The sequence below is a fragment of the Budorcas taxicolor genome, chromosome 1, assembly GCF_023091745.1.
Source record: "Budorcas taxicolor isolate Tak-1 chromosome 1, Takin1.1, whole genome shotgun sequence".
NCBI lineage: Eukaryota > Metazoa > Chordata > Mammalia > Artiodactyla > Bovidae > Budorcas > Budorcas taxicolor.
In genome coordinates this window covers 53358895-53384881 of record NC_068910.1, presented here as the reverse complement: position 1 = coordinate 53384881, position 25987 = coordinate 53358895, and the positions used below count along the sequence as shown (strand labels likewise).

Here is a 25987-nt window from a genome sequence, read left to right as displayed (position 1 = left end):
GGGACACGGGCTTGGCGTCTCGCCGCTCCCGCCTTTACTAATTTGGGGAGTTTTCCTGTCCCAAGAAGAGACTAAATCCATTTAAAGAAAAGCCCACGCACCAAATACTCGTCGAACCAAATTCTGCCTCTCAAGCCGGGACTGGGTTTCCACAGCGGACTTGACTTGGGGGTGGGGGACAATTCCCCTCGGCTGGCGAGAAGCTAAGCTGCAGCTGCTCCAGGAGTCCTCTGACCTCCCTGCCCCCGCTCGCCCCTCGCGTGTCGGGACTTGTTCCGGCGCTCCCGCCTCGGAAAGCGCGCGGCTCCCGCGTCCTCCTCCGGGAGAAATCCTTGTCGCCTCTGGAAAGTGGCATTTAATGCCCGCTGCGTCGCGGGTAGCAGCGCGCGGGCCGGACGCGGCGAGGCCGAGCCGGTCGCGCCGCTCTGGTGCCGGCTCCCGTGCGTAGGCCTAATCGATGCCTTTTTTCTGAGTGAGTCGGCGGCTCCCCCACCCACCTCGTCGGCGCTCTCCTCCTCCTCTTCCTCTCTGGTCTCCTCCCTCCTCCGGGCCTGGTTGCAAATGGCTTCGTTCCCCGAGACCGACTTCCAGATCTGCCTGCTGTGCAAGGAGATGTGCGGCTCGCCGGCGCCGCTCTCCTCCAGCTCGTCGGCGTCGTCGTCATCCTCGCAGACGTCCACGTCGTCGGGGGGCGGCGGCGGGGGCCCCGGGGCCGCGGCGCGCCGCCTGCACGTCCTGCCCTGCCTGCACGCCTTCTGCCGCCCGTGCCTCGAGGCGCACCGGCTGCCGGCGGCGGGCGGCGGCGGCGGCGCGCCGGGAGAGCCGCTCAAGCTGCGCTGCCCCGTGTGCGACCAGAAGGTCGTTCTGGCCGAGGCGGCGGGCATGGACGCGCTGCCTTCGTCCTCCTTCCTGCTCAGCAACCTGCTCGAAGCCGTGGTGGCCACGGCCGACGAGCCGCCGCCGCCGAAGAACGGGCGGGCCGGCGCCGCGGCGGGCGCGGGCGGCCACGGCAGCAACCACCGGCACCACGCGCACCACGCGCACCCCCGCGCGGCCGCCTCGGCGCCGCCGCCGCCGCTCCCGCCCGCACCGCCGCCGCCTGCGCCGCCCCGCTCGGCGCCTGGCGGCCCCGCAGGCTCCCCGTCGGCGCTGCTGCTGCGCCGACCCCACGGCTGCAGCTCCTGCGACGAGGGCAACGCGGCCTCGTCGCGTTGCCTCGACTGCCAGGAGCACCTGTGCGACAACTGCGTCCGCGCGCACCAGCGCGTGCGCCTCACCAAGGACCACTACATCGAGCGCGGCCCGCCCGGCCCCGCCGCAGCCGCCGCCGTGGCGGCGGCGCAACAGCTCGGGCTCGGGCCGCCCTTCCCAGGCGCTCCCTTCTCCCTCCTCTCCGTCTTCCCGGAGCGCCTCGGCTTCTGCCAGCACCACGACGACGAGGTGAGTGCGGGGACCGCTCCCGCCGGGGACTGCGGCCCGGCGGCGTGGACAGCGGGTCTGGGCCCCAGGGGACCTGCGCGGGTGTTACCAGGGGTCTCCGGGCAGGTCCCCAACTGAGGGAGGGAGTCCTCTCCCCCTTCCGGATTTTTCCGCTCTTCTTTTTGACTACGTGGCAGTCGCTGCCATTGAGCCAACGACCCTGTGTGTGCGAAGAGGTGGCTTCTGTATGCGGGCCGTAGAGGGTCCCAGAACGCGAACTCCCCCTCCTCCCACTTCCATATCTAATTTTCTGGCTGGCCAAACGTGGCAACCGCTGTCTCCAGTTATAGGCAGGAGCTGGGCTGGCACAAATGTGTATGCCTGTGTAGACCTAGCCTCCGTGGTGACGGTCCCTACTCTTCCTCCAGACAGCTCCCGAGGTTGGAGATAGCCCCCTCTTTAGAGACTTTGGTTTCCCCATTTCTGTTTGACAAAACGGGCAGGCTATTGTTTTAAGCAAGACAAGGGATGGAGGTGTGTGTGTGTCTGTGAGTAAATGTGGTCTTGTCGGGGTACACTAGAGGCCTCCCAACATACTGAGTTCTCCCATTTAGATTTTTCCCCCACTTTAGTTTTGTTTGTTTAAAGTTCATCGATGGTTGCTTTTAAGTAAGGCATTGGCCAGGAGTTAGGGGGTCGAGTGGGTGAGTGGGTACACGTGCTCGAAATGCCCTGGTTTTCCACGTGCGCGATCAGGAGGGCGGATTATTCTTGTAGTTGGGATATCTCCTTGTGTGGGATAAGCGGGCAGCTGCGGATCTGTGAGGGCCTCGGGTTTTCAGCCTCCAGCTCCCGAGGTTCCATTTCCGCAACGTGGAGAAGAAGCGCGTTCTGGCCCCTGAACCTCCCTTGTGTGGACATGAGCCTCGTGGGCCCACCGCTGCGCCCGGAGCTGCGGGTTGGGGGCGGGGGGGGGGGGGCCTTGCCGGTTGCCCTCACCCAGCTGGAAGTCCTCGGGCCGCCCCGCCTGCCCCGGCCTCAGTCTCTCCGAGAACCGGTTTCCCAGGTTGGGAGGTGTCCCCACCCCGTTCAAACCCTGAGGCTCGACTGCCCCTGGGGAACAAGCCGACCCCGGCTGCACGCGGCTCGAACCGGGCACGCAGAGCCCGAAGGCTGAAGGGCAGCCTTTGGGCTCACTTGGCTCTTGGCTGTTGGTGGAATAAACCTTTCTTGTATATTTTTCACCTCGTGTGCCACTTTAAAGCAGTTGGAGCCCATGAGTGGAAGGGGCCGAACGTTTTGAAGCTCAGCCTCTGCTGAGAGGGTCGGTGCCTTGATGCGATCTACCTGTAGTCCCTCGGGGAGACGTGATGCTAGAGACTCGCCTTGCAGGGGAACAGGAGTCCTCGTGGGAGTCGCCGCCTGCGAGGTGGGGTGGGCGTGCTGGCTGCGAGCGCGGCTGAGGCTTGCCCAGCGCAGTCTTTTCCACTTCTAACCTGTTATTTGGGGAGGAGGGCGGAGCTATTGCCTGCTGGCCTTAAGCCGGCTTCTCCTATTGGAAAAAAGTTGAAATTCTAATCTACTTGTTGTGGACCCCTCATTTTCAAAGTTTTTTTCTAGGTACGAAGCCTAGGCGGGCCGTTATTCTTTGCCTTCCTTTTTTAAAGCTTTGAATGGACTTTGTGAAAGTTTTCCCACATTCAGGGCTGAATGTTTCTAGCAGATTCTTTCAAAAAATGGATTGAGGTAAAAGAGATCTGAATCCCAATCCCAGGAATGGAAAGAGGCAACCAACTCACTGGGAAGTTTAGTATCAAGGGGGAGGAGGCGGGAGAGGGCGCCTCGAATCCGCCCCAGTTTCCCTCCTGGCAGGGGCGTAGATGGAACCCTCCCTCTCAGCAGTTGAGTTTAAATGTCAGGTTTTATTTATATTCCCAATTAAAGATCCGTATACGTTTTATTTGGGTTAAAACAGTACATGCTCAGTGTTGCCAGACTTGTAAAAGGTTTATATACTTTTCAAATTATAAAACCATTCAAATGGTATGGGAGTGTGTGAAGTGAGCGGTGTTCCCCTCACCCTGGGAGGTACCTGGATGCCCTGAACATTTCGGTTTTTTAACGTGTGCAGTTCTGGTGAAGTTGTTGGGCAGAGGCATTAAGATCCTACACTGCTAGACCAACTATCCTTTAAAAACACGAAATTTTCTCAGTTTTGAGCAAACTCTACTCCCCTTGCCTCCCTGTTGGTTTTAAAGAAGAAAACTTGGAAATTAATTTTTAGATCTTTTTAATCTTTTCTGGGTTTGGAATGTTACCGAATTTAAAGGGACAGACCAGGGCTGTGAATGGGAAAGTCAGATGTTCAGAGGAAAAGCACCTGGTTCACCCAGCGGGTCCCAGCCCCGGCCTAAATTCTTTCTCTCTTTCCAAGGGAGTGATCCTTAATAGTTTCGCAATGATGTGCCTTTAGAAAGCCCCTTTTCCGATTGGGAAAAGAGCCTGAGGTCACTATGGGAGATGACCACCTTGTCCTCTGATAGTGATGGAAGGAATGCCTAAATCCTTGTGTTTTTTAGTGGGTACAGTGTGCTTGGATTTTTCAGATGTGCTGTTCTTCTGAGTTGCTCCGGTGTCAACATGCTCCATGAAATAATTCAGCGTGCCCTTGTTTTATGGTGACTGATGCCACCTGACCTTGGGCAGGGGGACCCCCATGCCTGGCTCTTCCCCTTTAATTTTAGGAAGAGTGCGTCCAACAGTTGGCATCTAGAAGGGTAGCCGGTCGGGTCTCTTCCCCCAGACTGCGTTCCTTAGGCATCCCCGCCAGCGTAAGATGGTTCTCTGAGAGTTGGTTTTAAAACATTAACCGGAAAACTAAAAGAAGGGAGCTGGGTTTTCCAACGGAATGAAGGTTGCTTCCTCCTACTCTGTATTTGGTCCAGGTAAAAAACGAGAGTTTGGGTTATTCGCCTCGGTGCCGGTCAGTCCAAAAGGCCTGCTGGCGGGCAGTCTGGCTGAGAATGGAGCCGGGGGTGGGTGGTCGGCGCCCCGGGACCGCTGGCCGCGCGCCTCCCACGGGGCCCTGGAGAGGCGGGCGGAGGCGGCTCGACCTGTCCGGACCGGGTCTCCGCCAGCCGGACGCGGCGGGGCCGAGACAGGGTCGGCACGCATCTGCGGGGAGAGATGGGGCGCTGATCTGGACCGGAGCGCGCGGCTCCCGTCGTCACGAGGTGTCCTTTAATGTTGTGTTGCTTGCACGTGGGAAGCAAGCCCTTCCTTGGCTGCCTCGGAGGCGACACTGCGAGCAGAAAGGGTGTGTGTGTGTGCAGGGCCGGGCGGCAGCGCTCTGTAAATGGGAGAAGCTGAGTGGGGTCTGAGCCTGTTCCGGTCCCCGGAAAGGCCCTGTCACTTGGGAGTAGGGCAGGGGTGACCTAGTTGCCATCTTGAGCTGAAGGTTTCTTTGTAGACTCCGAAGATGGCATTGTTGGTTCTCAGTTAGGAAGGTGGGAGTAAGGGTGGATTTTCCTGAGTCTCCTGGATGGAAAGTGGGATGAAGGGACTAATGCAGTTTATTTCTGTGTGTGTGTAACAAACTCCCTGGAAGATAGGCTCTAGAATTCCAATTCCATATGATCCTAAACGTTGACCCCAAATATTGAGGAAACCACTCTCCAGAAATCAGCCCCAAACAGCCTAGAGAAAGAAGGTTTGCTGCCTAAAATAATTGATTGTGGAATGTACTCTTCTATCTGATTTTGAATACGTTCCTGTGAGTGGGGACTTTACTCGAATTGGCATCAATATATTTTATTCTGTATTTGCAGAGGCTAAGTTTTCTCAGGCATGCATCCGTTTGTGTTTTAAAATTATACGTGTGTGCCTTGTAAATTGTAAAATTTATAGTAAGAGGTTTTTTTAAGGACGAGTAAAAAAATGGGTAAAAATGTGCATTCTGGTTGTTTCTTCTCCGCATCCTCAACCAGTGCGATAGGACTTGGTAGATGTATGTCTGCTTAGCACTCACATCTCACCTGTTCCCAGAAAATCAGACCTTCCATGCCGTGGAAATAGTTGAAAGCTTCCTGCTTTGAATCCAGTTCAGCAGGTGGACATTTGAAATCTGTTGAATTACGAAAATGCTTGAGGAAAATATCCGGGAGAGAAATGTTCACTATTAACTTCTCAATATGTTAATTTTGAATATAATCTCTACACTGTGGACTTTAAAAAAAAAATTTACGTGTGATTGGAGGAATGTGCCTGGTCTTCCATAAAAGGCACAGAGATGAGTTTCACCAACATGGCTCCCAGGCAAATGGCTAGTTTGGCAAGCTGTGCTGGTGAGGTTGCCTCACCCGCACGGCCGAGTCAGAAAGGATGCTGGTGATACTGAGGCTGTTGTGGAATAAACGCTGTCTCTGGAGACTTATGACCAGTTTTTCTTGCTAAGGAGTAAACACTAGTTTGGGAGTTGCATAGACTTGGTTTTGGTCCACAGGATCTTTATTTCCAATGCTAGGAATATATATTTTGCAAACAATGAAGATATTTTAGGGAGAAAATGGGTGCTTTCAGTTCGTTTGGTAGCACTATACATTCTTTGTGATTCAGTGTTTACAAGTTAAATAGTTGTAGGACTAAAGCAGTCTGAAAGTGTTTATAAAGACTGAATAAAATTGCCTTTTTCCATCCCAGCTTTCCTTCCCATTTTAGTTACTTATAAATGCTAATTCCAGGGAGTCCTTTTCAGATTTCAGGGCACTAAAACCATCATTAAAATGTAGAGTTTCCTAATTTCTCTGCACATGTAAAATTTTGAGCACAACTGTTTTGCTTTTTATGTTTTCATTAAAAAAAAAACTACGCATATGTAGAAAGGGAGTTAGCTTTGGGGGAAGCCATGAATGAGGTGAAATGGTTAAAATTCTTTTGTTGTTGAAATAGTTTGCCAGGAGAAGAAAGGGTTTATAAACTTTTTCTGCTTATGAAGAATTTTAACTTACTAGATAATTCTATATAGCTCTCACGTTTAATCTCCTCCAAGTTTTATTTCCTTTGGTGCTTATTGAAGTCACATGGGTTGCTTATTCTCACCAGTTCCTCTCACAGGGCAAGGTTTATTTCAGATGTATTCATTCTTAGGGAATAAAGGACCATTTCGATGTCATTCTTCATGACACTTGAACGAAAGATTGAGAAGAATTCTACCACGCAGGCGGTTTCCTCCTGCCTTTCCCCATAACACTAACAAAAGAGTTCAGGGCTTGACTCACTGAGGCTGTTTGTGCCACCTCTGTTATTTTGGAAGGGAGCGAAAAGGTACTGATAAGAATAAACAGTCGCCCAAAGGGAGCAAGACGCCACCCTCGAAGCCCACTCTGTTCTGCCTCCCCTTGAGCTTTCAAGTTTTGTGACTTGGAGGAGGAAGCCTGAGCCATCTTTCCTCTTCAGTTGATGCGACCTCCCGCTTCTGCAGTCCTAAATTATTCTCCTCCCTTTGAGGTTTTGTCTGTACCCACAAACCTAGTTGACTGAAACCAGATTGACTGTTTTGATTGACAAGGCTCTGACTTGTTAACAGAAAAATTGGGAGGGGTGTGGGGGGTTGAGCGTAGGCAATTTACATCTGAAACTTTGGCTTAAACCCTATTCCGGCGTAATTCTTTGCCTTCTCAGAGGGCATCTTCCGCTTCCTTCGTGCTTTAGTTTGCTTGCAGCTGGCTTTGAGGGTAGGGTGGAATGAAACGGGAAGACCCCTAACTCCTGGCTTTCATCTCCCACTCAAACCCAGCTGAAATTTGGGGAGATTCTGGTTTAATCTGAAGCCATCAGACCAATGTTTTGTTTTGTCCTCTTTCATGTAGATTTTTCTTACCTGAGCGTCAGTTCCTACCAAGTGAGCCCTAGTTTTAGTACATCTGTATAGTGATCCCAGTTTAAGCATCAGTAGACACGAGAAATTAGTAATTTGTTCAAAAATAATTTTCCACACAGTTGCCCTAAGGAAGTGGTGTTCTTTTTTTTTAATTAATTAATTTTTTGTTGAAGGATAACTGCTTTACAGAAGGAAGTGGTATTCTTTAGTGATATTGCTTTCAGTAACATACAGACTACAAGCTGAAGTTGTAAATGCTGGCAAGAGGAGCCCTGATCATGAATAAGGGCATAACTTATTTCAAATTTTTTTAGCTACCCCAGGGGCCATGTGGTATCTTAGTTCCCCAACCAGGTATCAAACCCCGCTCCCTGCAGTGGACGTGTGGGAGTCTTAACCCCTGGACTGTCGGGGCTCAGTTCTTGACTGTGATTGCTTATCTGACAGACTTGTGCAAATTGCACATTCTGCCGACATTAATGGGACTTGCATGAAGCAGGGCAGTGTGCACGAAGCAGGGCAGTGTGCACCAGACAATGAAGTGGATCAGGTCAGCTGTGTAGACTGAAGTGGATCAGGTCAGTTGTGTAGACCAAGGGCTCCCTTCCTGGCTCCCACACCCTGTGAATTTTGAGGGTCCCTGGGTTGGTTTTGGAACCCCTGAGCCTCTGTCGAAGGTCAGCAACTGTAACCTTGAGTTGCTACTCCTGAAAAGTTCAGCCAGCCATTTCCTTCCATCTAGCCTTAACTGCTTGCAATGGAAGATGTGTGTGTTTCCTTTTCTTGAAATGACAATGGGTTTTGCAAACTTCTCTCATATCTTTGACCAACTGACATGATTCTAAAGATGTTCTTCTAAGAAAAAGTCTGGACGTGGAGATCTTGCTACACGTGGATCTGATAGAACATCTTCAGCACGAGTGTTTAAAAAGATCAGAATGGTGAAGAGGTGGCATCAGCAGTCATGATTATGCTGCGTTTGGGCAGACCACATCGAAGATTTTGGTCTGTATGCGCTCTCTCTCTCTGTCAGAGGAAGATCTTTTTCTGAGGGTCATCTCTAGGCTTGTACTGGATAAGTGCTGAGCAGAGAAGTGGATATACTAGAGGAAATTTTGGTAGAAGTTGGGAAAATGTTTTTGTGGTGTTTCTTTAGGTTTATTTTTGGTTAACCACTCTTAGACAATGTGGTTTTCAGATTCTTGTGCTGCCTTAGTTTTCTTATCTGTAACGCTTTGCAGTGTTGTAAGCATTCCAATTAATGTATTTAAAATGTCTTATAGCACACTAGAAGGCAATTGTAAATATTTAAAAAAATATTTATTTACTTGTTTGTGTTGGGTCTTAGCAGGCATGTGGATTTAGTTGCTCCCTGGCATGTGGGATCTTAGTTCCCCAACCACGGATGGAATCTGCTTCACCTGCCTTGCTAAGGCAGATTCTTAACCACTGGATCACCAGGGAAATCCCTGTAAACAATTTTTTTTCTTTAATGGGAAAAAAAAAAAGATTTTCTTTATTGATGTGTAGTTCATTTACAATATAAATTTTTGTTATATAGCAAAGTAATTCAGTTGTACATATATACATTATTCTTTTTTTTTTTAGTATTTGTTTTCCATTATGGTTTATCATGGGATACTGCATAATAGTTCCCTGTGCTGTACAATAGGACCTTGCTGTTTGTAATTAATAAGCTCTGTTGAGTTTTGAAGCAGACTCCTCACCCCATCCTTTTGCCTCCGAAGAGGATGTTGTGGAAGAAAACTATTTGTCGATGTTGGAAACTGTGGCTTCTGTCAGTTTACTCTGGTCTAATAGGAAAGACGCAGGGATTCTTTCAAGTGGTGCAAGGTGAACTGGAAACATGCATAAACTTTATTTCACTCTAGAAAAACTAGCCCTCAACTTTCACTTCTGGGCTAGACCATCTCTGGGTTACAGGGCTCCCTGAGCCTAGCAGAAAGATGGGCACAAGTGTGTTTAGAGGCTACATTACTGCCTGTGGCTTTTTTTTTTTTTTGGTGGAAGGCCAGTGTTTGTGTTTATATTTTATATGATATGTTGAGAATCATTAATCTTTAAAGTCTTGATCTTTTGGGGGACCGTGACATTTCAAGGAAAGAGATCAACTTGCTCCAGGGAACAGTTTGATTTCAGAGCCTGGAATATTTTATAAGCTCTCATTTCACGGTGTTGTCAGTTGCGAGTTTAGGTGTTCCTGAAGAGGAAACTTCAGTTATCACAAGAAAGGCCTTAAATCATTATAGAAAAACTGCTGCTTTACAAATGGGGAGACAGGCTGGGGTTGTGAAGTGACTTTAGCAGGAACTTGCCTGGTCCAGCACTCTTCGCTCTCCTAATTTATGTACAATATTTGGCAAATATATCATTATTATGTCTTAAAATATTTATGTGTTGATTTGGCTGCACCGCGTCTTAGTAGCGGCATAGGAACTCTTAGGTGCACCATGTGTAACTTAGTTCCCTGACCAGGGATGGAACCTGGACTCTGCATTGGGGGTGCAGTCTTAGCCAGGGAAGTCCAGAATTATATTTTTGAAACTGGTCCTTAAAAGTCTGAAATTTAATGCTGAGTTTATTGTTTGAATCTTTAGCGTCTTGTGTTTTATTTTGATTTTGGTCTTTTTTTTTTTTTTTAAGTTATTAAGGAGAAAAATAACATACAAGTAATTTACAGCTGGAGCCTTCCTAGGCTCAGTGGTAAAGATGCCACCTGTCAGTGTAGGAAACACAGGTTCAATCCCTGAGTTAGAAAGATCCCCTGGAGAAGGAAAGGGCAACCCACTCCAGTATTCTTTTTCTTTTTCCCCAGTATTCTTGCCTGGAGAATTCCATGGACAGAGGAGCCTGGTGGCCTACAGTCCATGGGATCACAAAGAGTCAAATACGACTTTGTGACTGAGAATGCACGCATAGGTACAGCTTGGCAAAAGCGAGTGTGACCATCGTTACTGTGACTGCCTCTCCTTCTAAGGTTTAATGTGTTGTCAGAGCAGTAATTTAGCAAGGAAGAGGGCTTGAGTTTAATGTCTTGAAATGATGCGTAAGTCTCATAGGAGATCTCTCAGTATCAAAGTGAGAAGGATGCTTCCTCGGCCAAACGTCTCTAACACAGCCTCACCCTGTGGCCCCAGCACATCAGAGCAAATATTCTAACACTAGTGGTTTGGGGCTCTTATGCCAGATCTGGCCTTGGTTGATGTTGGTGGCCTTAAGGACCAAATTGAGAAAGATGTTTTCTGGATTGCCGGTTCCCAGTGGTGATGGAAAATGGTGGTGCTGCCTGTATTTTGTTAAAAGAAACAAAGGAAACTTACTCTTTTTCAAGCCACAGAATGGGAAGATGCTTGTAGCTTCTTGGTAAGAACACCTGGGCTCACAGCCCAGTGTCATCCTGAAGTAACTGTGAGACCTTGGACAAGTCACTTATCCTTGATTTCTGACCTTTCAGATGGAAATGGTGGAAGTAGTTTTTGAGAACTGTTTATGGAGGGAAGTTATGATTTACGTGAAGATGCTTTGAAGAAGGAGCCAGAAAAAATGTTTTCAGTATTGTGAAAAAAATTTGGCTTCAACTTTTCCTGCAAGTTGGCAGTCAAACGGGTCAAATTCCTTCTTCATGAAATTAGATAAGCTGCTTATCTTTCTTAAAAAATGTTTTCTGGTTGATGGCCAAATGATATTTGATACCATGAAATAATTGCTCACAGAGGACTTGATGTGTTAAGATTTGTCATCAAAACACTTGGATGTCTGCTGCTTTGAATTGTGCTCTTTGCCAAGCCTCTGGTTAGTCTCGCTGGGAGGATGGAACTGGAAGAAAGTGGTTTGAATGGGGCAGAGGGATTCTTGGCTTCCTGTGTGGCTACTTTATATGTGGTCTTATTTACATTACTAGAGGGAAACTAAATGTTAAAGCAAGCTCTCCTGGCATCTGAACAGGTTCTGATAGGGAGGTGAGTTTGGGCTGAAAGACAGGGATCTTGGAGAATGATGGGATTTAGGTAAAAGATGGAAAGAAGGCAGGAGTGGTTTTGGCTTCTGGCAGCCTGCATTGGCTTGACTATAGAGTGTTCGTGATCACGATCTTTTATCTGATTTTGCCTTTCAGCATCCCTAAGAAAGGTGTTAGGCTCCGCCTCCCCATCTTGTAAAATTGAAGTATAGTTGATTTTACAGTAGTATACTAATTTCAGGTATACAGCATCGTGATTGAGTAATTTTATAGATCATGCTCTGTTGAAAGTTATTACTAAATAATGAGTATGGTTTCTTCTGCTGTACAGTATATCCTTGCTGCTTGTCCATTTCACACACAGTGCTTTGTCCCTGTTAATCCCCTACCCCGATCTTGCCCCTCCCCACTGGTAACCTCTCGTTTGTTTTCTGTGTCTGCATGTTTCTGTTCTGCTGTTTCATGGGTTTTATTTTTTAGATTCTACAAATAAGTGATGTCATGCTTCTTGTCTGACTTTTTTCACTAAGCATATTATATTCTCTGGGTCCATTTACATTGCTGCAAGTGGCAAAGTTTCATTCTTTTTGTGGCTGAGTAGTATATATATATATATATATATATATCTTTTATGCCTTCATCTGTCGATGGACACTTTGGTTGCTTTCTGGTCTTAGCTATGGTAAATAGTGCTGCTATGAACATTGGGTGCAGGTATCTTTTTGAAGTTTTTAATTTTTCCAGATACCTATCCAAGAGTGAAATTATGGTAGTTTTAGGGGTCCATTCCTTTTTTTTTTTTTCCCCTCCTGCCGTCTGCACACCTTGCGTGATCTCCCTTCCCTGACCAGGGATCAGACTCAATAGCTGCAGTGAAAGCTCTGAGCCGTAACCACTGGACTGCCAGGGAACTCCCATTTTTACCCTTTTTAGGAGGGTGGCTACTGACATATAGAGGAAATGGCTGGAGCTAGAGCCGCGTTTAGTTACTTTAACAGGTAATTTAATGTAAAGCATTATTGACTGTTGAGTTCGTGAGTTTTTAGCTGGGAAATTGCAATGCAAGGAGAGACACTACTTGCGTGCCTGGCTGGCGGGTAACAGCTGTGGGAAGCAGCTCCTCTCCTTGGGTAGGGAGATGAGAAGAGGGAAAAGTTGGAATTGTTAATACTCCCGTGGTTTCCTGTGGGTCCGGTCAGCGTTAGAAACCTGGAATCAGGTGCTGCCACTGAAACGACTCGTGACTTTGGATTAGAGAAGTCTGTTGAAGGAAGTGCCCACCCAGGAAGCAGAACTCAGAGCAAAACCTTTCTCCCCCTCAAGTTCCCTAGTGTCGGAGTCACAGGGATGCAGCTGGCAAAGCAGAGGTGTGGCCCGCTTGGGGGGTGGGTTTAAGCTAGGAGGCAGTCAGAGCTCAGGAAGCAGCGTTGCTTGGAAGATGGACTCCCGCTTGGTGCTTGATTCCATTTGAAAATTGCATGAAAACATGGGGGAGACCCTGGGCTGAGGGGGCGTAGAACATAGCCGGAGTTAAGTACCCAGTCCCGACGGTGTGTTCACACTCTTACTAACCCAGCTTGCTATTTACTTGCCAGCAGGCAGCACTCAGCCCACGCCCTGTGCTTGCTTACAGGGGGGACACAGCCTCTGTTGTTTCCAGACCTGTGTGTGTTCTCCCGTGTGTGTGTGGTCAGGCGTTCCGTCGTGTCCGACTCTTTCGATCCAAAGGGCTGTAGCCCTGTTTGCTTCTCCAGAGGATCTTCCTGTCCCAGGGATGGAAGCTACATCTGCTGTGTCTCTTGCATTGCAGGCAGATTCTTTACCACTGAGCCACATGGGAAGCCCTGTGTCCTCCGCACTTGTTTGTATAAATTAGACAGTTTTAAGTAAAAATGAAATCAGTGCAGAAAATGTCTGTGTAAGCAGGCCTGTAAGCCTATGAACTCAGGTTTGGTGTAAAGTAGGAAGCCCTGGGGACGGAGCAGTGAGCAGAACAGCCGTGAATCCCTTTTCTTCATGGGGCTTGTTTATCCAGCCAGCTTGGGACGGGGGGTGGGGGGAACGGGACTCGCTCTTCTTCAAAAGCAGTGCTCTGGGCCGACAGCTCTGGTGCGTAGGGACTGCTGTGGGAACCTCCCTGACTGCCCTCTAGACCCTTCCAGCCCATCAGGGCTCTGACCTCATGGAGGGGAGGAGCCTTGGCCCTGCAGGAAGGAGCTCGGGTCCCTGCTTCCCCTTCCTCTCCTCCGCCTTTGGGATGACCTGCCCCCCAGGCTTTGTCCTACAGTTGAGGGGGCAATTTCACCTGCAGAGCCCAAGGCTGAGAGGGAAAACCTCACTTCTGACTAAGTTCAGTGATTTCTTCTTGTGTGCTTTTGGCATTGGTTTTTGCGTATTGAGGTAAACATATACATCGTAAAATTGATCTTTTTTTTTTTTTTAGCGTACACTTCTGCACCTCTTGACAAAGGCGGAGAGTGCTATCACTCCACGCTCTAAAGAGCAGCTCATCACCCCACAATACCCGTCTCAGAGCCTCAGGCAGCCTCCGACCTCACCTCTAGTCCTCTGGTGTGGTCTTCTCCAGCAGGTCATAGAATGGAATCTGAGACTGTTGGATCCTCGAATCGGGGCCCTTTCCCCTTGCCAGGCTGCGTCCACGAGTCCTCGCAGGCGGCAGGTGGCCGGTGTCAGCGGCTCCTCCCTGTTTCTTGCTGAGTAGTTTTCCATTGTACCATAGTTTTCACGTTCCCCAGCTGAAGGGCTCTTGTGTTTCCTGTTTTCAGCGATGGTGACTGTGTTGATGCCTGAAATAGGAGCAGTGCTGTGTTGGGTCTTGGTGGTCACTGGCACCAGCTGGAGCCCCCATTTTCATCCTGGAACATTTGTCAGCAACGTTTAGTGGCTCTGAGACTCTAGTTCCCGCATCACTCTGTAGGATGCTAACGGTTTCATTTGTCTGCCTAGGGCTGTCTTTTCTGTTTGCGGATCAGATGGGGTATTTCCTGATGAAAAAATGCAGGGTACACTACATGTATATTTACACGAACAGCAAGGTCCTACTGTAGAGCACAGTGGGTGATCTGTACTCAGTATTTTGTGTTAGCCTATAAGGGAAAAGAATCTGGAAAGGAAGGAATATGTACTTTCACGTATGTGTGAAACTGAACCCTTGCGCCATACACCTGACACTAACATGATACTGTAAATCATCTTTTCTTTTTTTTAATACGAAATTTAAAAATTTAAGTGAAGACAGAAATTCAAAGTTCAGGAGCTGCTTTGGAGGCTGTGCTGTAGGGGGACAGGGGAAACCACCTGTCTGCCCCCGCATTAGCCTTGCCCTTTGTTGATTTTTTTTTTTTTTCCCCCTCTGCCCTTTATTAATAACTTTTCAGAACAATTCTTTTTGGTCTTTATTTCCATTTTATTATCAACTTTATCAGAGCTTTCAGGAGGCATATACATACAAAGAGGAACATTTGTTTTTACCAGTTCAACCAGATTTTTTAAAAGCCACATGGGTGCACGTAAAAAATAAAAAATATAACTCTTATCAGTGATGGACCACCGCAAATATCTGGAGCTTTTAGCGGAATCCTGGAAAGAATCGCCTCCATGGAGTGTAGATGGAAAAGCGTCTCCATTTTAAATGGGAGATTAATAGGGGAAAGGGACGTTTCATATTGAGGTTGTTGATATTTATGGTGGTGAATAGAAACCAAGTTATGAGGGCCTAGCAGAATCCTTTCTGAGCCCGAGATAGCAGTTCATTGTAGGCAACATTTGAGGTTCACAACAGCTGCTAAGTCTGTAATCTTGTTATTCACCCTTAAGTATGCTGTACAGTAAAAAGACAGATGTGCCTTGAGATCTAAGAACTGAGGTGAAGTTGTTAATTCCATGGAAATGTTAGTAACATACGGGAACAGGCAAAGAACGGCTCTCTGCATCTGGGCATCTCAGACTGAAAATGCAGCTTGTTCAGAATTTGGAACGTAACCGTTTTTCCCTCATAAAAGGAGGGATGGGGTTCACACGGACTGTTTCCAGCAATCATGTGTTTCCTCCCCCTGCGTTGATTGTATGGGATCTACTGCAGAAGCAAGCGCAGAATTTTTCTGAATGTAATGTTCATCAGTGTCTATTTGTTCTAGCCCCCTGGAACTTCTTTTCAAGGTTTGTTTTAGATTTTTTTTGCCTGTTGGGATGCAAAATCAATTCTCTTCTTCTCCACCGAAGTCGTGGAGAGCAGCAGACAAATACATGGGAATAAGGTCTAAGGACCGTGTAAGACGGAGCGATGAGGATGAGGAGGGGATATGTGGCCTTAGTCTGGGAGAAAGGATTGCGTTTCCAACTCAATACAATACAAGCCCCGCTGTTGGCTTGTATAACTTGATGAGGCTTGGGTGTTGCACGGGGGTAAGCCCACAGTATTCTGAGGTTCCAACAGGTTAAGAAAACAGGAGTCTAAAAAATAACTGGGGCGATATCTCTGTCCTGTCTGCCAAGCTCTTCTCATTTTGGTTCCTTGACTTTCAGTTGGCACTTGTACGTGTTGCCACTCACGATGGGAAGGTCTCACCCCGTCCTGGGGCTAAAGGCAGACAGGTTTGCCATAGTGAACTCAAAAGAGGAACCCGGATGAGTGAGTGCTTAATAAAAACCATTCAACATTTGCAAACATTTGATAGGGTCCATGAAAGGGGGAAGAGGGAACAGCTTTGTTTTAAATATGTGTTCTTTTAACAACATTGAGAAGTTTTTTTCCTTTCTTTCTTCACTGACTTGGGTTTTTTTTCCTTAACTGCGTTTTGTTTTGCTTTTTCCTTACCTGAGTTGTGCTTAAGACTTCCCAGCGCTTGTCATTCTGGGTGGTGATTTTTCTGAATGTGTGTATGTCTGCGACTGTTATTTATTTGACCTTTCCTTCCTTCCTTCAGCATGCTCAGCTTGTAGCTGCTGGATGAATGAAAAATTGAGAGTTTTCTCAGAGCTACTTTGTGTTCCCTCCCAGGAATACTTGATTTGGTCCACTTAAGTTGAATTCTTATTTAATTATGTAAGTAACACATAAATATCTTTGTTAGGATGATCTGTAAAAAACTTTTTATAAGTATACCCCCAGACCTACTTCTTCCCAAAGTGTGTAATTTGGGTGTGTTTCCTACCAAACCTTTACACCTATTCACATATACACACGCACGGAATATATAGAAAGACAGTCTTAATGTAGACATTTTCCTGTACTTTCTTTGCTAGTGATTACTGCTCCAGGCTTGGTGTTCATGCTGTGGAATTTATTTAGCTGTTCCTTTATGTAAGATTTTTCTCTGCATTGGCCATTGCCATTTATTTGTGTCCCTGTGACTTCTGGAGGGAAGAGCCCCCCAGCCAGGGACTTACTCAGATGCTAGCAAGGCACATTTGAAATGTTAATTTGCCTTCCTGCCAGCCACATTTCCTCCCACCCAATCCGGCCCTGTTGCCATCAGTCTAATGGGAGAAAAATGGCTCGTCCCATTGACTGACTTCGCATTTCTGTGATTGCTGTAGGGTGGGTGTCTTTTTGTTTATTGACCATTTGGATTCTCTCCCCAAATTGCCTTGGTTCCTGGGCCTCTCTCCTGGGTTTAAAAAAAAAAAATCAATTCGTAGGCATTTTGGATAAATACTGCTCCTTCTTCCAGCAGATTTTTCAGAGTCCTTGGCTGGCCCCAGTTTAATTTAACTTGGTATACATTTTAAATTTCAGTGTTACTGACGATCGTCTTTCATTGTCTCTGCATGCTGTGTCTTTAATCATATCTCAGAATATTTTCTTAGTGTATCTTAGAAGGTGGGATCTAATTTTATCTGGAACGAACCATGAGCCTGAGGTCCTGACTGTGAGTGAACAGTCTCATTTCCCCTTTTTCTCTGAACCCTTAAATTTCTGGGAAACAGTTGTGAATATAGCTGTCTGCTGGGGGCGAAGAGAAGGGAGTATTAAGACCTTTGCTCGGTGAATGCCAACTGGGTTGCAGTTTAATGTATGTATATTGGATGTTCGTGCTCTGTGGTCATATACCGGTGATCTCTTAAAAATCTCTTTGGTGTTGGTTGGCTATTAAGGAGATACACAGCTGGTAAATGGTAATACTTGGCTTGGTGTAGGCCCATTAGACATCAGTCAGTGGGCTTTTGTTTGTTACTATGTTTTTAAAAATTTTATTTTTAGCTGCACTAGGGCTTTGTTGCTGCACACGGGCTTTCTCTTGAGGTGGCTTCTCTTGCTGTAAAGCACGGGCTCAGTAGCTGTGGTGCACAGGCTTGGTTGCCTTGTGGCATGTGGGATCTTCCTGGACCAGGGACAGAACCTGTGTCCCCTGCTTTGGCAGGCAGAGTCTTAACCTCTGGACCACCAGGGAAGCCCATCGGTTAGGGTTCTGTTGCCTACAGTTATTGGGCAGGGTCCTGCAGACCTGCCTTTTCTTCCCTGAGTTTTTAATCTTCATTGGGTATTTTAACTGGAAGAGAAGCAAGTAGTCCTTTTAATCCAGGCAGGTGCTAAATAGCTAAAAATATACAATTTGCTAATTCCACTGCCCAGATGTAACTCCTGATAACAGGCTGGATTCTGTCATTGGTCTCTATTCCTGTGCTTTTGCACCATTACCTTTATGACTGGACTTATCATTTAATCTGGCACACTCTGATGTTAATAAAGTTGCTTGGAAAGTATCATTCGTAATACACCTGTAGTTCTACGTCTTGCTTTGTCTTTGGAATCTAGTAGCATTCGTCGTCATCTTTGTTGAGGGTAGTGTAGGCATAGTCAAATGCACCCATTTTAAAGCATTTATTTATTATTTATTTGGCTTCGCCAGGTCTTAGTTGCAGTAGGAGGGATTTTTAGTTGCAACATGCAAATTCTGAGTTGGGGGACCTAGTTCCCTGCCCAGGGATCGAAAGTTGGTCCTCTGCTTTGCGATTGTGGAGTCTTAGCCACACTGGAGCACCAGGGAAGCCCCAAACACACGCATTATAAGCACACATTTTGGTGGTGAGTTCAGGCAAATTTATACATCTGCGATACCACCACGATCATGACGGAACATTTCTACCACCTTAGAAGGTTCCGTTGCCGCAGTAATCTTTCAGAGCTCGTGTCTGGAGAATTTGGCCTGCTGCTCTGGTCTTGGGAGGATTTATGGAGACTAGAGCTGGACACAGGCCTTTGGATGTGAATTAGACTGATGGCAACGTTGCTGGGTCTGATGTCCTGGTTTATGGCTGAGGTGGGGGGAGCTGTAAAACAGCCTAGAATCTTGACCCTTAAGAAGCATTTTATCCTCTGCAAAGGCCCAGATACTCTCTTTTTCTCCTATCTTAAACATTTTCGGTTTCAGGGCCACAATGCAAATGGTCAGGGAACATTGTTTTCCAGCAAGCAGTTGCCTGCTGGGAGGCAAATTCCTCAAGGATTGCTTGGAAAATGTGGAAGTAAATTCCATTGAATCAACACACTTCTCATTGAACACCGGCCATGTGTCTGCCCTCTCCGGGTGTTTGAAGACACAAAGGACTAGAATGGAGATTGCCTTCTGGGGACCCTTACTCACATTACCGTGATACAGGGAACTAGAACAGCCGGGGATTTGGGGTGTCCCGGTGAGTCATGTGCATGTGAAAGCATTAAATTGTTGTTGATGAGATGTTACACGCTCACGTGTTTAAAAAAGAAAACAAACACTGTTCTGGGGCTCAGGAAAGGGTAACGCAGTAGAGGAGACGGAGCCGCCCCAGCAGAGTGCTGGAGTCCTGTGTGTCCTTAGAGCAGGGGTCCCCAGCCTCCGGGATCTGAGGTGAAACTGATGCAATAGTAATAGAAATAAAGAGCACAATAAATGCAATGCCCTTGGGTCATCCCAAACCACCCCCACCCCATCCATGGAAAAATTGTCTTCCGCGAAACTGGTCCCTGGTTCCAAAAAGGTTGGGGACCGCTGCTTTAGAGGGTTCTTATCATTGAACCTAGGCCCATGTGGTCCCAAACATTTCTGAGAAAACTCATAGCTTTCCAGGCCTGCCAAGTCAATTGGGGTGACCAGTTGGTAACTTCCATTCCTGAAGACTGTCTGTTCAGAAAATTTTGGTTTTGAACTTCTTGGAAAAGTCTTGAGTTGTTACCGAGGACACTCACTGCACTTTGGGGTGGGGGCAGTTCCCTGCCCCAAACCAGCCGTGGCTGTGTCATTCACAGCCAGCTTCCACTGGTTTTAGGCCGCTTTGCATGTGGCGACCCGAGGAGCTTCTTTAGTAAGTTGATCATTGAGTGTTGTTGCAGGGGAGGGGTCCTTAACCCCCAGGCACTGTCTTGGGATCCAGAGTTCGTTTCTGCCCTTTTCCTCTTTCCTGAGGTTTGGCCTCCACCCCCAGCGAAACCTGGGTCTGCCTGCAAAGGAAGTAGTGTTTTGCTGAGCTGAGGCTGGGACGGAATCAGGGTTGGATACTGTGAGAACCGGATACGAGGCCTGAAAGAGAATTTTTTTTTTTTTTTGCAAGGGGAGAGGGGTGAGAGTGAGGTGGGACCCACCCAGGTAGAGGGCGAGGACCAGCCCTGGCCTCCAGGAAGAAAGGCCTGGGAGCCTTTGAGGGCTTCTGCAAAACTGGGAAGCACTTTGCTGGGTACCCTGTGGCGATTAGAATGTTATCTGCAAAAAAGCAAATGTTCAACCAGTGTTTGCGGAGTTAATTCAAACAGGCTCCAGGGAGCGGTTGGGCCCCCTTGCAAACCTGTGGCTGGGGATGCTGAAAGGGGTCTTTTTGTGGGAACGGAGTTACCCTTGCTTGGAACCACCTGCCCCCTCAGAAAGGGAACCCTGCAGTTGTGTCAGCCTGTCCCGTCTTCTTCACTGAGGCCCTGGAGTCTCTCATCTCCCCTCAAGTTGTCGCAGGTTCTGTCCACTGTGGTCCCCAAAAGTGTGTGCCCCAGCACACTGGCCAGAGCCTGGGCTAATCTCCCCAGACCCCACCCCCGCTGCACCCCTCCTTCCAGATGTCTTTGGTGCTGGGGATCCCTGAGTGGAACCTGTCTGATATCATCTGTGGTGATACAGGAGCTGTCGTTTTAAAAAACCAGCACGCGAATCCCACCCTCTGGTTTTGAAGGACAGAGAAATGTTTGCGTAGGGTTACTGTAAAAGCCAGCCCCTGGCGAGAATACAAAGAAAGACCCTCAAGATTAAGTTAATGATTACATTTGGAGCTTTTGGCTTGCTTCCTTTAGAGAGTTTTCTCTCTTGAACTTTACTCCATCACAGCTAGGGACCCTGCCCCCCTAAACTGCATTCCGTGTTGGGAAGGTTGGATTTTAGTGTCTGAGCTGGAGTTCTTCCTTGGGCCTTCCTGTCCGTGTGAGGGGCGCGGAGGGGAGTGGGCTTCTTCCCAGGGCCTCTGGCTGGGGGCGCTTTTTTCTGCTCAGTTTTGTTTGGATACCACCCCACCCCCATGCTTGGGGCAGTTCCCCCCCAGGCCCTTTGTCCCTCCCGAGGGCGGGAATGGCGGCCTTCTGGAATGTGGATGCCCTGGCTTGAGAGGCCAGCACCACCGAAGCCTGGTCTCTGCTCCTGGGGCGGCTCTTAGGGCTCGGGTTGGGGGGTGATGCCCCAGACCAGCTTGGCCACCCCTGGGCTGGATCAAGTGGACCCGTTCTAGTGCTTACCACAGTCACACGAAACTCCCCTCTGCCCATTAAAAGCAAAACTAAAAAAACCCTGGTTGCTGTGCTAATGAGTAACCTCAAAATTCCAGGCTCCCCTTCTCAAGGAGTCACCTCACCCAGCTGGGACCCCCCCAGATCACCAGGAAGCCTCCTGACCAAGATTGCAGGCTCTAGCAACGGCCACCCCCCCATGCCTAGTTTGTAAATAGTAAGCAGTTTTTTAGTATGCCCCGTGCATTGTTGGGACACACTTGTGCCAAACACTGTTGTCTGTTGGAAATTAAAATTTAACTGGGCTGTGCTGTAGTTAGTATGAATGTTCTCCGGACACTCCCTAAAGCTACTGCAGAGGCTGAAATCCAGTGAAAGGCTCCCCCACCACCCAGCCCCCCTGGCAGGACCCACCCCTCCCCCACTCTGCCTTTGGGCCCCTACAGATGAGGGGTCCTCAACCTCTGGGAGCTAATGCTTGATGCTCTGAGATGGAGCTGATGTAACAATAATAGGAGTAAAGTGCATGATAAATGGGATGCGCTTGAATCATACCAAAACCATTCCTGCCCCACCCCTGGTTTCTGGAAAAAAAAGTGTCTTCCACGAAACCAGTCCGGGTTGGTCCCTGGTGCCTAAAAGGTTGGAGGCGGCTACAGACTCTTTTGGTAAAGAGTTCTCATAGGTGACAGCAGTTAGTCACAGGACAAAAAAAAAGTCACAGGACAGAATACCCAGAACAAGAGCCCTCTGACCTCCTCTCCCCCACCCCAACCACCGGGGATCCTTGCTGAGAATGGTGGGGGAGAGATGGAGGCTCCGCTTGGAAACCAGATGCCAGCTCAGAGATGGGAGGAAGCTTAAGCTCTCGACTGCACTCCTGGTCTGTTGCTGTCAAAGACCCCAGCCATCCTGGCGGGTGGAGAGGCACACTCCGGTCTGAAGCTTTTGGGCAGTAGTTTAGGAAGAGCAGTTTTGGGATTTCTACAAGAGGATTTTAGGGGAAGCTCGTTCCACATACCATAGGGCTTCTGGGCACTTGTATGTGCTTTTCTCTAGCAAGAGAGAGAAAGACGGTCTCTTCAGGATTTCAGCAGGAATTTCTGCCCCTCGGGGAAAAGAAGCCCAGCGAGCAGGCTGCAGGGGAGCGAGTCTGTTTGGGAGAGCGGAGAAGGGGGCTTCCAGGTTCACTGCTGCGTCTCGGTCTGCTGCCAGGAGAACTCTTGGTCCTCTCAAGTGGATGGTTTGACAGTGACATAGTTGTGGCGTATTGCCCATTTTGCTCTGACTGCCAGGAAGCTCGGAGCCAAACTCCTGGTTTCAGTGTAGGGAGATTCGCTGACTTGCTTCTCCCTTAGCCAACTTGTTCAGTTGCTCAGTCATGTTTGACTCTTTGAGACCCCATGGACTGCAGCACTCCAGGCTTCCCTGTCTTCCACCATCTCCCGAAGCGTATTCACACTCGTGTCCATTGAGATGTTGATACCATCCAACCATCTCCTTCTCCCTGCTTTCAGTCTTTTCCTGCATCAGGGCCTTTTCTAATGAGTTGGCTCAGACTTGGTTTACATATATGTTACTGGCTTTCTTTGTAAGCTGCTCTTCTTAGATCTGTGTAAGAGTTACTGGAATCACTTTCAATAAAAATCAGTGAAGGATGAGGGTGTTGTAAACTGCCCAGGAATGGGACTGTTTCAATCCAGTAAATCAGGCTGATTAGTATGTAGAAGAAGCAAGCCGTTGTACGTGCATAGCACTTGTCAGATAAACACATGATCCTCATGTACACCAGTCCCTCCCTGGACAGAGTCCAGCCCCATGCTGAGAGGCAAGGAGGCTTGGTAGAGTGTCCCCATGAACCTCCGGAGGCAACAGGACCCAAAAAGCACCCACCTGTAAAAATCGCAGCATCCTGAAAGATGCCAGAGTGAGTCGTGTCCCCCGGAAGAGGCTAGTACTACTAGGTGTAGCATCGCTGGACCCCTGTCCCCCATTTCCCCCACCCAGGGAGCCCTTCTCTTCTGCAATTTGGTGGAGCTTGAAACCCCTTCTTGAGGAGTGGGAGGAAGTGGTTAATCCCCACTTCCTTCCCTGGGAGTTTTATGGGCCTCTGGGAGCCTGCCTTACTCTGGCCGTAATGGTCATAAATGACCCTCTCCCAGGGCAGGGGCCAGGCCGCTCTGAATCTTTAGGCAGTTAGATGCTTGAATACATGGTTTTTTGATCGAGGTGCCTTTGGTTTTCTGTAATTGGGAGGTGGAGTGGGAAGCCTTGTAGGATTACTGGGGTGGTGGCTTGAGCCCTTCCCAGCAGGGCCTAGGCTGGAGAGGTTGTGGCAGAGCGAGGGCCCCCTGGGTGCTGTAGCCAGGTGGGGCTGGGTGGGGACAGCTGCGGATCCTGGCAGGTTGGACAGGGTGGAGCAAGGAGAGATGAGAAGGGCTGAGAGATTAGTGCCCTTCAGAGGATCCCTCCCCACCCAGTTCCCTTTTTTATCATTCGTCAGCATTTTAAGATACAGCAGTAACTCATTTTTCACTTTTGATGAAGAAAGCACTTGGGGTTGCCCAGCTCTTGGGACAGGCTTTACAGAGTGGCCTTGAAGTAAGGGATGCTGGGTCTTGTCCAGTGGAGTGATGGCTGGATTGGATCTTGTTTAGGGAGAGATCTCTGGGTTAGGCAGGCCCTACCTCTCCTGCTAGCAGGTCCCTCCTTTCCTCCTGTGAGCTAATCCTCTGCCTCCCCTTCTTCGGGATTTTATTAGAGGGTTTAATCTTCCTCTGCATGCTTATCCCAATAGCTGCTGGATTTTCTGTTCCAGAGATGAGTAAGATTCTGGGAGGAAGTCTTCTGGCCCAAGGGCTATTAGAACCTCCCTGAAAACGCCTCTGTCTTGCTGCCTCCAGGGAAAGTGCAGAGCCAGATCAGAAGGCAGCCTGGATGTGAGCCTGTGGGCCCTGTGCTTGAAACACTCAGCACCAGCCCTTCTTTGTGCAGGAACTCCTGGATTGAATGTTATGCAAATAACATCAGACAATGCACTTTTTCTATTAAGGTGCCTGGAGGTGAAACAAGAACAAAAAATGTCCTAAGCTGTTAGAACAGAAAAATAAAGTATTTTATGCAAAGAGCATTTTTTGTGACTGCCCATTTTGAGCTTGTATTTTCTCAGTTAAGGGCTTCTTCTTTAAATCAGCCTTTTCCAGTTTAACAACTAAAGTTGTTGTTGGAGTTCATTGATTAACTCCAGGGCTCCCAACCCCACAGAGATTCTGATTGTTTAAAACCAGGGTTGGGTTCCAATTTGCATTTTTAAAAATATCTCTGTGTTGGGTCTTAGTGTCCTCTGGGGTCTTTTGTTGCCGGGTACTGTTGTGGCTAGCAGACTCAGTACTTGGAGTGCATGGGTTTAGTTGCCCTGTGGCATGTGGGCTCTTAGTTCCCCTACCAGGGATGAGACCCACATCTCCTGCATTGCAAGGCAGATTCTTAACCTCTGGACCACTAGGGAAGGTCCCAGTTTGCATTTTTAAAAAGTACCTTGGGGTTCTAATGCAGAAGGCTCCTTTGAGAGGGAGGGGTTTTAAGCAGTAACCCAGGAGAGGAGGTTTAAGGTTACTGCAGAGCCCCAGCTTTGTATTTTTTTTTGTATTAGAATTTTAATCCCCAATTACCAGTCATTAATTATATCATGTATCCCATCTAAGTGATTGCACCTGAGTCCTCACCTGTTTTATTGTCAGCTGCCCTGGTTTCAGTGGCCCTTGATAAAAAATATGATGCTTTAACATACTGTTTGGTGTTTTAGCTTCAGGCCGCAACATCGGATTTGAAGGCAGTCTTTTCCGCTGAGCCACTATTTGGTTGGTTGGTTGCTTTAAAAAGACACTAGTGCTGGTTAGTTTTGGCTGTGCTGGGTCTTTGGTGTGCGGGCTTTCTCTGGCTATGGAGCGTGGGCCACTCTCCAGGCACGGTGCAGGGGTTTCTCTTGTTCCTGAGCACAGGCTTTAGGATGTGCAAGGCTTCAGCAGTTGCGCGCCGGGGGCCCTAAGAGCACAGACTCAAAAGTTGTGGCACATGGGCTTAGTTGCTCCAAGGCACGTGGAGTCTTCCCAGACCAGGGATCGAACCTGTCCGCGTTCGCAGGCTGATTGATTCTTAACCACTGTGAGCCACTTAGAAGAGGGTCAAGGGGACCATTAGTTCATATCCCCCAAAGTTCTCTTGTCTTACTGACGTGCGATGACAATCCAACTTAGGTCCAGAAGACAGCGTTCTGGCCTGTGTTGGAGTGAGATGCCCCACAGCAGCAGTCTGCAGACCTCTGCCGTCGCCTCAGACCAAAAGCAGCTGGAACTAGGTTAGCCCCTCTGGGACTGGGTGCCGGGGCCAGAGTCCCAGAGTCTACACAGCTGCCAAAGCTTGTTGCCAAGTCTTCAGCTGCTGCTTCTGCTGCCAGTTGGCACCTCCTCTGTCTAAACAGAGCCACGCGGGAGCTCCCTGGAGACCTTCCAGGGACTTGTCTACAGGGCACGGGCGGGCCTGGCGGGCACTGGGGCTGCAGGAACATCTCAAGATGGCTTATGGGGGACAGGACTGTAGCACTCTCTAAGAAGTCCGAGCTCTCCTCCCCAGGGGTGCTGGGCACATTCAGCTTGAATTTTGGCTTGAGAAATAATGGGGCTTCCCTGGTGGTTCAGATGGTGAAGAATCTGCCTGCAGTGTGGGAGACCTAGGTTCGATCCCTGGATCGGGAAGATCCCCTGGAGAAGGAAATGGCTACCCACTCCAGTATTCTTGCTTGGAAAGTCCCGTGGACACAGGCGCCAGCTGGGGTAGAGTCCATGAGGTTGCAAAGAGTCAGACACGACTGAGTGACTAACACTCAAGAAATAATATTTTTTTTTCTTTTTGACAGCACCATGAAGCTTTCCACAAAGCTTTCAGGATCTTAATCCCCCTACCAAGGATTGAACTCATACCCCCTGCACTGGAAGCTCAGTTTCCTAACCAC

The 25987-nt window shown here is 48.5% G+C and overlaps 1 protein-coding gene across 1 annotated transcript in view; it reads left to right on the top strand.

The window, feature by feature from the left end:
• The first annotated feature begins 561 nt into the window (after positions 1-561).
• The window catches only part of TRIM71 (tripartite motif containing 71), a 60915-nt gene continuing 35489 nt past the window's right edge, over positions 562-25987 (top strand). The window contains exon 1 of the mRNA XM_052650173.1: positions 562-1440. Coding sequence (XP_052506133.1) covers positions 562-1440 — 879 coding nt within the window. The remainder of the gene's footprint in view (positions 1441-25987) is intronic.